The following is a 12,762-nucleotide window of genomic DNA, read 5'->3' on the forward strand; positions in this document are numbered from 1 at the left end:
TCATCACCCACGACAGAGAACGGTTGATTGTCAAGGGCAATGAATTCCGTTAACTTGGCGTTAATGGATTCTGGCTCTAACCGGAATAGAAAGAGGAGTGGGAGGCCGCGGTGCACAACTGAGCAAGAGGACAAGTACATTTAGTGTCTAGTTTGAGAAACGGATGTCTTAAGTCCTCAACTGGCAGCTTCATTAAATAGTACCCGCAAAACACCAGTCTCAATGTCAACAGTGAAGAGGCGACTCCGGGATGCTGGCCTTCTAGGCGGAGTTCCTCTGTCCAGTGTCTATGTTCTTTTGCCCATCTTAATCTTTTCTTTTTATTGGCCAGTCTGAGATATGGCTTTTTCTTTGCAACTCTGCCCAGAAGGCCAGCATCCCAGAGTCGCCTCTTCACTGTTGACTTTGAGACTGGTCCTAGCTGGTCTGTTTGTACACGTCCGTCTGACTAGGGCCCCATGGGTAAATGCAGTGGTTCAGATGTTGATAGATATTCGGTAGTGTTTTCCTTCAGATTTCCTCAGAATATACATGGCAGTGACGATGACCGAAGAACATTGTATTGTGAGGTAATGCAGGTAATCCAGATTGGGAGACCAAAGTGACTTGAGTGCCTGTACGTTACAACAATAGCACAATGTGTTATTTGTCATGAAATAAAAAACCCTTCAGCTTTTCCTTTTTCTGGAAATGTCTTTCCTGTCCCGCGATGGACTGGGGCAATATATCCGGAGAGAGCGTTGATTCCGTAAAACTGATTATATTACAGTCCCTGATGTCTCTCTGGAAGGAGGTCCTCGCCCTGAGCTCGTCTACATTATTGTGAAGGGACTGAACGTTAGTGAGCAATATACTCTGAAGCGGTGGATGGTATGCACGCCATCTGAGTCTGACTAGGGCCCCACTTTTAACTCTTCTCGCGCATTAGCGTTTTGGTGCAGCCCCCGGGATGAATAGAACTGCCTCAAAGTTCAAACAAAGGATCCAGGTCAGGGAAGTCGAATTTCTGGTGAGTGAATGCCAATCTAATATCCCAAAGTTATTCTAGGCTGTAGGTACAAGAAATGTTCTGCGCAAATAGTGTAAGAAAGAAAAAATCCTGCGAAATTGGCTAGAAACAGGGCATCTTCAACTATCGAGTGCTGTTTTCCTCAAATGATTTTGGCTTAGTTTTGTTTGCTTGCCATTATACTTTTGACCATTCCGATAATGGTTTCATGACAACCCTATTACACAACCAATATTTTTACAATCACCGGGTTAATGGTAGAAGTCCAGGCGCAATACAGTGAAACGATTCACCTGTGTGCTGTTGTCATGCTAACGTTGGTGTTGTCCATTCCCCCTACAGCGATTGGTTGTGAAGCCAGACCAGCTGATCAAGTGCAGAGGGAAGCTGGGCCTGGTGGGTGTTGACCTGGACCTGGTGGGCGTCCAGGAGTGGCTCAAGCCCCGCCTCATGAGGGAGACCACCGTGAGTTGATTGGCAGCTCACTGTGTTTTTCTCTCTTCTTGCTCTTTCTCTTTCTGTGTGCCTGCATTCATGATCCAGTGTGAAGTTTCCCCTAGTTAGAGCTAGGATCAGCTTCCCTTCCTCGATCCTAACCTTAACCAAACTGACCCCGGATTAGCATGTAAGAGCAACTTCATCCTACTCCTCCCTCAACTTCATAAACAGAAACTCTGCTGCCATGTTCCCTCTTTTTTTCCCTTGTCCTGAATCCAATTAGCTGCAGCCAATTTGACACTGGTGGAAGTGGGTGCTTGCTGCAGGAGTTAGAAAGTTACAGCTGAGGAGTTTTTGTACACCTAGTGTACAGCTTTGATGTTTCCAGATTTTTCAAAAGCAATTTGACTTCAATCTATAGGCCTAGCCATTGTAGTGCTTAGTGTAGCCTGTCTTTATATTTAGCCAGGATGGGCTACTCAATAACACTTGCCACTGTTTTCCAGGAAGTCCTAACCTGGCATGGAGCCATCATCTCCATTTTGTTTCCTTCCTGTTCGTTCAGATCTCCAAACAGGAATGGAACTAGGCCTTCCTTTCTTATCTAGCTGTCTATCAGAGGTAGTAGTGAGATGGCGGTGCTTGAGGGAACAATGCCCTCTGCTCATTGGCAGGTTCCCCTGCCCCAACAGTGTGCAGCTCTGGGCTTGTTAATGCAGTGAATGTGTGGCATGCAGACAGGTGCCCATCTCAGGGGCTGCTAATCCACAACACACTGCTCATCACAGCTCAACCACAAGTTATGAAATATGCCTCTTAGTTAGAGGCCCTCATACACTGTAGTTTCAGACCCCTTAGTCAGTCTCTCATTAGTTGTCCTCTGCCCATATTCCTTGTGTGCTTCATATCCTGACTACCCTATTGTCAAACTGTGGTCAACTGTGGTCTACAGACTTTGTCCACAGAGTCCAGACCACAGGCCTTCCTCTCCTAACCTAAAGAAGAAAGCAGAGGCACAAGACTTTCAAAGTCCTTACAATGAGCCTGACTGATTTATCTTGGAGGGAGCAATTTTGGGAGACCAGGTTTTAGAGACCCGAGTCGTATTCTCTTGGAATTAAACTGTTTTCCTGTGGCAGCGATGTTCTACTTGGTTCAGCTGCGGCCCGGTAACTTTTTTTTATTTTCTTGAACTGTTGGTCAGGGGGCCGGAATATAATTACAAATCATTTGTAGACTGCAAATTGACCCCAAGAAGCCCAAACGGATATGTTTGACTAAAACATAATACTTTTTTATTTCGCTTACATTTGTATACGATCACACAACGCTCTATTATGCGTGGGAATATTTTGGAACAAATTTCCAAAATTAAAATCACTTGGAGCTGATTTGCTGGTGTTTTTACAGCCTGTCCAACAATTAAAAAACTTGGGTGGGCCAAATACAATCACCTGTGGACCACCAGTTGGGGAACCCTGTCTTACGGTGTGCACTAATAAATACGATCCTGGTTTGTCATCTGCGGCATGTTCACCATGTGCCAGGCAGTACTTGTTCATGAGCATACAGCGTGCAAACACAGGGAGCTTAGGTTGCCATCTGTCTCCACTGCCAGGACCGGAGGGCTCCGAGTTATGTTTAGAACCCCTGATGCAAGGAGTCAGAGGGTATGTAATGCCAATGTCAGGAGGCTAGTACGGCCAAAACAACCTTATTAGGTCTGTCGTGGAAATTCAGTACTGAGAGAGACTTGGTCATTTCTGCAGTAATGACGCCGTCAATCCAACTGTCTTGACTGTCGGACCGAGTGCTTGAATCATACAGAGAATACCGAGTCTTTATATACCAAACCTAAAAATATACCAAACCTATTTTACTCCTCCAAGCTAAGTTTCCCAGAAAGATGAGACAATGAGGCATTGTTCTAAACTCTTGCAGGCTGTCTCTCTCTCGGGTTACACACACCCCACATCCTGTCCATGGAATACATCTCCCTCAGTGGACCGCTGATCATAGAATGGAATGTGGCTGTCACGTTTTATCACCCTCTAGTAAAACCCATTTCCTTGACGCCCAGACTAGCTGCAGGAAGCTAGAGGGGTCACCATAAACTCAGCCTTAGCAGGCCAGTCTTACTCTTCATTAAATATATAATCGTTTACTATTAATATCAAACAAATCAGGTAAGTATGTCATTTTTCTATCACAGGTACAATGCTCTTTTCCAGTTTACTGCACTTCTTTTTTCTAGGGCCAGCTTTTCAGCAGAATGGAGCATTTTTGCAGAATCATTATTTTCCACCATTGATTATGTTGCTTTTCCACAGTGCTCCATAATGTGAAAATACCATTTCCTCAGACATCTTTATATCCCTTTGCCACATAATAGTACTAAACTAAATGGTGAATTAATCTATTTTACTGTTTCTCACCAGGTGGCAAAAGCGAAAGGCATCCTGAAGAACTTTCTCATTGAACCGTTTGTTGCACATACACAGGTAATTTGTGTGAGGTTGTCTTAAATATCTTACCTATGAGGTGAGGTAGGTGTATAGTAGGCAAGTAACCATGCTAACAGTTGTGTGTGTGCGTTCACATGCCCATATCCATATACAAAGTTTTCAGACCCCTTGACTTTTTCCAGATTTTGTTACTTTACAGCCTTATTCTAAAATGGATGAAATAAATAAAAAAAATCTTTATATCTACACTCAATACCCCATAATGACAAATGAAAACAGGTTTTTAGAAACATTTGAAAGTTTATTCAAAATATAAAACAAACATGCATTATTTACGTAAGTATTCAGACCCTTTGCTTCCATTTTAGAATAAGGCTTTAATGTAACAAAATTAGGAAAAAGTCGAGGGTTCTGAATCATGTCCAATCAATTGAATTTAACACAGGTGGACTCCAATCAAGTTTTAGAAACATCTCAAGGATGATCAATTGAAACAGGATGCACCTGAGCTAAATTCGAATCTTAAAGCAAAGGGTGTGAATACTTATGTGAATAAGGTATTTCTGTTTTTATTTGTAATAAATATGCAAACATTTCTTAAGCTGTTTTTTGCTTTGTCATCATGGGGTATTGTGTGTATATTGATGAGGAAAATGTTTTATTTAATCCATTTTAGAATAAGGCTGTAATGTAACCTAATCTTAAAGTGCATTTGGAAAGCATTCAGACCCCTTCCCTTTTTCCACCTGTGTTAAATTCAATTGATTGGACATGATTTGGAAAGGCACACACCTGTTTATATCCCATAGTTGACAGTGCATGTCAGAGCAAAAACCAAGCCATGAGGTCGAAGGAACTCCATAGAGCTCCGAGCCAGGATTGTGTCGAGGCACAGATCTAGGGAAGGGTACCAAAACATTTCTTCAGCATTGATGGTTCCCAAGAACACAGTGGCCTTCATTCTTAAATGGATGAAGTTTGGAACAACCAAGACTCTTCCTAGAGCTGGCTAACCGGCCAAACTGAGCAATCGGGGGACAAGGGCCTTGGTCAGGGAGTTGACAAAGAACCGCATGGTCACTCTGATAGAGCAAAAGCCATGCCTCAATGGTGCTACAACATAGTATTGAGTAAAGGGTCTGAATATTTATGTAAATGTGAGATTTCAGTTTTTTTGGTTTATACATTTGTTTTAGTTTTTCGTTATGGGGTATTGTGTGTAGATTGAGGGGAACAATCTATTTAATCCATTTTAGAATAAGGCTGTAACATAAGAACATTTGGAAAAAGTAAAGGGATCTGAATAGTTTCTGAATGCACTGTAATATAACTGTCAAAACAATCTACCTCTGCTCCCTCTAACTTTTACTCCCTCCCTTACTGCTCCCTTTGTGCTCCGCAGGAGGAGGAGTTCTACATATGCATCTACGCCGCCCGAGAGGGCGACCACGTGCTCTTCCACCACGAGGGAGGCGTTGATGTGGGGGACGTAGACGCCAAGGCCCAGAGGCTGCTGGTGGGAGTGGACGACAAGCTGAGCGAGGACTCTGTCAAGGAGCAGCTCTTCATGCATGTCCCAGACGACAAGAAAGAGTAAGTGACCGAGAGCCGCGGTTCAGGTGTGTCAAACTCAATCACTGGAGGGCAGTGTCTGATGGTTTTTGTTATTTCCTTTTAGTTCATGCCCAGTTCAAACCTAGACAACCAGGTGAGGATAGTTTCTAACAAATCAATTACCTTAAATGATAAATCACATACATGCGCGGTGTGAAAACCCGCAGACACTCAGCCCTCAAGGATTTGAGTTTGACACCCCTGCTTTAAAGCAAAAGCTATACAGGGGTTACAGAGTTGAGTCCTATTTTTTTTTCAGCTCACATTTTTTAAGCTTCAAAATATTTATGGTGTGAAATATCCAATCACCAACGCTCACAGATACCTGACGCTCAACTGCCAATGCCACAAAAAATGAGGGAGGTTGATTTTGCATTTTTGCATTGAGAAAGTCTGTCCTTTGCCCAGCCCTTGCTTTCAGCTGCAGGCATATATACACTGAAACCTCCTTAGTCACAAACCCTTTAAAATGTTTCAGTAGAACGATGAACCTGCAATGCTCATCACCAAGCCATTTCACTTTCTGTGTTAGGAAATGTAGTTTCAAAGTTTGTTGGACCGCATCTTTTAGCAATACCAAGGGACTCGTGACTCTACTCGGACTTGAATATGAAGGACTCAGACTACAATTCTAGGTATTGAGAGGCCCTGATGAAAGCGTTAACCGATACGCATTGGTTTATTTTAATAATGACTTACTAATTAGCCCACACATGAAAGGCTTTTTCTTTGAAACCCGCACTGGACTTTTTTATGCCACTAACGTTTGCTTTTCACTTAATGCTAGGTACTTTGGGATTTGACTGACTTGAGGTTTAGTGATTTGTGGTATTATGGTGTCCCCCTCAACATTCTGTGGTGAACTAGTGGGAGTACTTTTTATTTTTATTTAACCTTTATTTAACTAGGCAAGTCAGTTAAGAAGAAATTATTATTATCTATAATTACAGCCTTCGCCGGCCAAACCCGGACGACGCTGGGCCAATTGTGCGCTGCCCTATGGGACTCCCAATCACGGCCGGCTGTGATACAGTTAGGAATCGAACCAGGGTGTCTGTAGTGACGCGTCAAGCACTGAGATGCAGTGACTTAGACCGTTGCGCCACTCGGGAGCCCATAATTAACATTTCCTGCTGTGTCTGTGGTCTCTTAATCCACTTTCCCACCCATGACAAGAAGAGTCTGACTCAATTACATACCTCAGTTATTTATAGTGTTTATAGGCAATGCACTCCACATTAGGCTGGACAGTGGACACAGTGAAATTAACTTTGATACGTCCCAATCTGCACCGCTATTCCCTAAGTAGTGCACTATATATAGGGTATTGAGTGCCATTTAGGACTCATTTACATTTAAGTCATTTAGCAGACGCTCTTATCCAGAGCGACTTACAAATTGGAAAGTTTATACATATTCATCCTGGTCCCCCCGTGGGGAATGAACCCACAACCTTGGCGTTGCAAGCGCCATGCTCTACCAACTGAGCCACACGGGACCACTCATCCAAGGTTATTGCTCTGTGTCCACAATATAGTGCACTACTTTTGACCTAGGGGCCCAGATCAAAAGTAGTGCACTATTTAGGGAATAGGGTGCCATTTGAGATGCTTGTTTTCTCGATGTGTGGACTAGCTCAATGTTTCACCCTGAGGGGTTCCCGAAGTTTAAGTGATGACTGTTTAGTATTCTGTAAACTCATTGTGTGCATACCAAATGGCACAATATTCCATATATAGTGCACTTTTCCGCTCTAATCAGGCATTGATTTACTGTAGACCAGGAACACCAGGTGGGTGCAATTAATTATCAGGTAGGATAGAACCGGCAGGCTCCGGACCTCGTATGGTAAGACTTGAAGACCCCTGATTTTATAGGGATAAGACTGCCATTTGGGGGACACACATTCTAACCATTACATAGTAATGGGGAGTCATTTTTATTTCCTACTAACATTTTAGTTTATTATTGAACCCAATTTAAAGAGACATCTTGTCTACAGTTTTCCATGTGGTCTTATATGCAGTTTCCCAAGATGGCTCTCCTCTGATCTAAACTGTTGATGTTTGTTGTATGCAGGGTCCTGGTCAGTTTTGTTGTGGGTCTCTTTAACCTGTATGAGGACCTTTACTTCACTTACCTGGAGATCAACCCACTGGGTAAGTCAACTTGTTTTACTAAGGCTATTTTACTTGGACGTTTAACTAAGGATGCGATCATATATCCCTGTATGGGTTCGGATCCTGGATCTTTTGGTACTTGGGCTGGGAGTTGCTAGAGACCTCACGATACGATATTATCGCAATATCATCGCATAGGTGCCCATAAGTTATGTATTGCAATTCGATGTTTCAAACATACTGCTCACCATATGCCTGCTGCAGCGGGACAAGCGAGAGCCATGAGAATTAGTTTTGATCAGTCATGGAAATAAAGTAGCTGAAAACAAAGTTGCTCCTTATTTAAAAAGAGATGGAGAACAAGCTACAGTGCCTTCAAAAAGTATTCATACCCCATGACTTATTCCATATTTTGTTGTTAGTGTGAATTCAAAATGGATAAAAAATCATTTCTCTCACCCAATAATGACGGTGAAAACATGTTTTTAGAAATGTAAGCAAATTTGTTGAAAAATAAATGCCAAAATATCTCATTTACATAAGTAAATCATTTGTAGAAACACTTTCTAGGTACGTCTCTAACAGCTTTCCACACCTGGATTGTGCAACATTTGCCCATTTTTATTATTTTCAAAATGCTGCAAGCTCTGTCAAATTTGGTTGTTTATCATTGCTAGACAACCATTTTCAGGTCTTGCAAAAATATTTAAGCAGATTTGTCAATTGTAGCTCGGCCACTCAGGAACATTTATGATCTTCTTGGTAAGCAGCTCCAGTGTATATTTGGCCTTGTTTTAGGTTATTTTCCTGCTGAAAGGTGAATTAATCTCCCACTGTCTGGTGGAAAGCAGACTGAACCAGGTTTTCCTCTAGGATTATGCCTGTGCTTCGCTCCATTCCGTTTATTTTTTTTATTCTGAACAACTCTCTTAACAATTACATGATGCAGCCACCACTATGCTTGAAAATATGGAGAGTGGTACCCAGTAATGTGTTGTATGTTGTGGGCAAATCCAATAGCACTTTGTATTCAGGACAAATAGTTAATTTCTTTGCCAACTTTTTTTGCAGTATTACTTTAGTGCTTGTTGAAAACAGAATGAACGTTTTGGAATACTTTTATTCTGTACAGGCTTCCTTCTTTTCAGTCTTGTCAATTACGTTGGTATTGCGGAGTACTTAAAATGTTGTTGATCCATCCTCAGTTTTTCATAGCCATTAAACTTCAACCGTTTTTAAGTCCCCATTGGCCTCATGGTGAAATCCCTGAGCGGTTTCCTTCCTCTCTGGCAATTTGAGTTAGGAAGGACGCCTGTATCTTTGTAGTGACTGGGTTTATTAATACACCATCCAAAGTGTAATTGCTTCACCATGCTCAAAGGGATATTCAATGTCTTTTTTTTTTTGAACAGCTAATTGTATGTGTGGTGTGCAGAGATGAGGTAGTCATTAAAAAAAATCGTGTTAAACACTATTGTCCATGCAACTTCTTAAGTACCTTAAGCACATTTTCGTCCTTAACTTTGGCTTTCCATAACAAAGGGGTTGAATACTTACTGACTAAAGACATTTCAGCTTTTCATTTGTAAAAATGTGATAAACATAATTCCACTTTGACCTTATGGGGTATTGTGTGTAGGCCAGTGATGACAAATCTCAATTTAGTCTTAATTTAAAATGGATTCACACAACGAAATGTGGAGAACGTCAAGGGGTATGAATACTTTGAAGGCACTGTATTTAGGAAAAATACAGGACCTTTGGTGCAAGTACAGCAAATTAGCACACAATATTGTCGATACAATATATTGGCATATAATATCCCGATATGTAACTATATATATATTTTTTTACTGTAGTATCCCGTTCTGCGTTAAAGAGTATATGAAATGCAAATGAGATCTGGACCTGCTTGAAATATGTGAAAATGCCTTAAAGCCAGGCTTTTACAACCAAGCTCCCACAGCAACGGCTCAGCAGTACCTCTCACTTTGAATTCCTCAATGTAAATCAGCTGTCGTCTTTAACTCTCCATTGATATATCATGGCATTTCTTTTTCTCTCCAGTGGTCAACCAAGATGGCGTGTTTGTCCTCGACATGGCAGCCAAAATTGATGCCACAGCTGACTACATCTGTAAGGCGAAGTGGGGTGACGTGGAGTTCCCCCCACCCTTTGGGAGAGAAGCCTACCCCGAGGTGAGTTGGACCGAGGGTCTACAAATGTACACTACATGGCCAAAAGTACATGGACACCTGCTCGTTGAACATCTCATTCCAAAATCATGGGTGTTCATATCGAGTTGGTCCCCCCTTTGCTGCTGTAACAGCCTCCACTCTTCCCGGGAAGGCTTTCCACTAGATGTTGGAACATTGCTGCGTGGACTTGCTTCCATTCAGCAACAAGCAATAGTGTGGTCGGGCACTGATGTTGGGCAGTAAGCCTGGCTCGCAGTCGGCGTTCCAGTTCAGCCCAAAGGTGTTTGGTGTGGTAGAACTTGACCCCATCTATCTTGACAAACCATTTCTGTATGGACCTCGCTTTTTTGTCATTCAGGAAAGGGCCTTCCCCAAACTGTTGCCAAAAATTTGGAATCACAGAATCGTCTAGAATGTCATTGTATGCTGTAGTGTTAAGATTTCCCTTCACTAGAGCTAAGGGACATAGCCCGAACCTTGAAGAACAGCCCCAGAGCATTATTATTCTACCTCCACTGAACTTTACAGTTGGCACTACGCATTGGGGCAGGTAGCATTCTCCTGGCATCCGCCAAATCTAGATTCGTCCCTCGGACTGCCAGATGGTGAAGAATGATTCATCACTAAAGAGAAAGCTTTGCCACTGCTCCAGAGTCCAATAGCGGCGCGCTTTACACTTCTCCAGCCGACGCTTGCGCATGGTGAACTTGGGCTTGTGTGGTTTTCCATGCAGCTGCTCGGCCATGGAAACCCATTTCATGAAGCTCCCGATGAACAGTTATTGTGCTTTCGATGCTTCCAGAGGCAGTTTGCAACTTAGTAGTGAGTGTTGCAACCGAGGACAGACAATTGTTACTCGGCGGTCCCATTCTGTGCGCTTGTGTGGTCTACCACTTTGCGGCTGAGCCATTGTTGCTCAGACATGTTTACGCCATGATCAAAGCACTTACAGTTGACTGGGGCATCTCTAGGAGGGCAGAAATCTGACGAACTGACTTGTTGGAAAGGTGGCATCCTATGACAGTGTCATGTTGAAAGTCACTGAGCTCTTCAGTAAGGCCATTCTACTGCCAATCTTTGTCTATGGAGATTGCATGGCTGTGTATTCGATTTTATACACCTTTCAACAACACCCATTGATGAAATAGCCGATTCCACTAATTTGAAGGGGTGTCCACATACTTTAGTGTATATATCAAGAGTCTCAGGGTAGGAGTGATGATTTTAGGATCAGTTTTGCCTTTTGAACCACAATGAATAAGATTACATGGACAGTGAGGACCTGATCCTAGATTTCCACCCCTACTATGAGAAGCTTGATATTGTACATATGGCACCAGAAATAACTGACAGTTCTCTAAGATAATGGTTTTGCTTGTTTCCCCAGGCCGATGGCTCGGGTTCTCCAGCATTCAATTGAAATAAGTTTTATCCTTTTCTTTTCATGAGAACTTGCAATCCATGGAACTAACAACTTGCATAGATATTGGTGGGGTAATTAAGCTGTGACTAAGATGTTTCTGCTACCCTCAGATACAGAGTATATGCCCTAGTGACACATCCTTGTCTACCTATTCTAGGAGGCTTACATCGCGGATTTGGATGCGAAGAGCGGGGCCAGTCTGAAGCTCACCATCCTGAACCCCCTGGGAAGGATCTGGACAATGGTGGCAGGTGGAGGAGCCTCCGTAGTCTACAGGTAGGCTTGCAAAATTCCAGAAACTTTCCTGAAGTTCCTAGCCTAGTCCCAGATCTGTTTGTGTTCCTGCCAACACCTTGCCTGTCATTTAGGTGGTGGGCCATAGCAAGCTATCTGCTTTAGCTTTCGAAATGATCGATCTCTGTTGAGGGATGAGCTGGATGAGTTCATTTCCATTTGTTGGCCATCTCAATTTGTGCACATTTTTCAAAATAGTTTTGTTCGTTAGCTGGACAGGCAAACACCGCCGAGTACCAAACTGTAAATCGATCAAAACTTGTGTACTATCCATGGTACGATCTCTGCTGATCAAGTCTACAAATCACGTTAAACATATCTAAGGTTGTAGACAGCTGGTGACATCTTAAGAGATCTCCGTCTGACCAACTGCTATCAGGTGAAGTATTTTATTTTATTTTTTTGTAACCCAACTATTTAGTTATATAAATGTGATATAATCAATGCAAGCTGTAAAATTACTCCCAACTTAAAACACAGCAACCTTAGTATTGGAGCTAGCTTGGTAGTTTCCTAGCGAGTTACAACAAGTAGATCCGTTGCTAGCTAGCAGGAGAAAATATCACTAGCATATCATTCTGGGACAAGGAGCGTTTTAGCTCTGTTTATTCCAAGTAATAATTTAAGACAAAAATCTGTAGGACAAGTAGTGTAAATCTAATTGTCAAGGCAGGACCCACTAATTTCATTCATACTGACAAATAAGAAATGTCTCATTATCCCTGTCAATAGTTGGTGGCAGAGCACCCTGACTCAGACTGTCAGGATGTTTATTTTCTAGCTCACAAACTACAAATCGAATTTTATTTGTCAAGTGTGCCAAATACAACCTTACTATGAAATGCTCACTTACAAGCCCTTACTTTCCTCTGCAGTGATTTTATTTGATTAATTCTCGTCTCTCACGTTTGTCTCACATGATCTATTCAGCTCTCCTGTGTCTCTTTCAGAGATCAACCAAGTGCTATTCACCAAGCATGGGCTGTGAGGAGAACCATCCTACTGCTGTTTGAGCTAGGCCTGCGTCACTATTTAGACATTGAGACCACATATGCGTTTGCCTGTCTTTTCTTTGTTGAACAACTGCAAATACATGTGCTTCTTTGAGCACTTTAAAGACTAAATTCAGTGTAGAATCAGTTTAACAGGTGTCGTGTATTATTTCTGATTCAAAGGAGATAGACTTTTTAATTTCAAACAA

At 42.3% G+C, this 12,762-nt stretch overlaps 1 protein-coding gene across 3 annotated transcripts in view; it reads left to right on the forward strand.

The window, feature by feature from the left end:
- The window catches only part of LOC129829262 (ATP-citrate synthase-like), a 115,520-nt gene that overhangs the window by 8,042 nt on the left and 94,716 nt on the right, over positions 1-12,762 (forward strand). For all 3 annotated transcript variants that reach the window (XM_055890969.1, XM_055890971.1, XM_055890970.1), the window contains exons 3-8: positions 1,352-1,474; positions 3,886-3,948; positions 5,315-5,505; positions 7,606-7,685; positions 9,714-9,844; positions 11,425-11,543. In XM_055890969.1, the coding sequence (XP_055746944.1) occupies positions 1,352-1,474; positions 3,886-3,948; positions 5,315-5,505; positions 7,606-7,685; positions 9,714-9,844; positions 11,425-11,543 (707 nt within the window). The remainder of the gene's footprint in view (positions 1-1,351; positions 1,475-3,885; positions 3,949-5,314; positions 5,506-7,605; positions 7,686-9,713; positions 9,845-11,424; positions 11,544-12,762) is intronic.

The sequence above is a fragment of the Salvelinus fontinalis genome, chromosome 30, assembly GCF_029448725.1.
Source record: "Salvelinus fontinalis isolate EN_2023a chromosome 30, ASM2944872v1, whole genome shotgun sequence".
Taxonomy (NCBI): Eukaryota; Metazoa; Chordata; class Actinopteri; order Salmoniformes; family Salmonidae; genus Salvelinus; species Salvelinus fontinalis.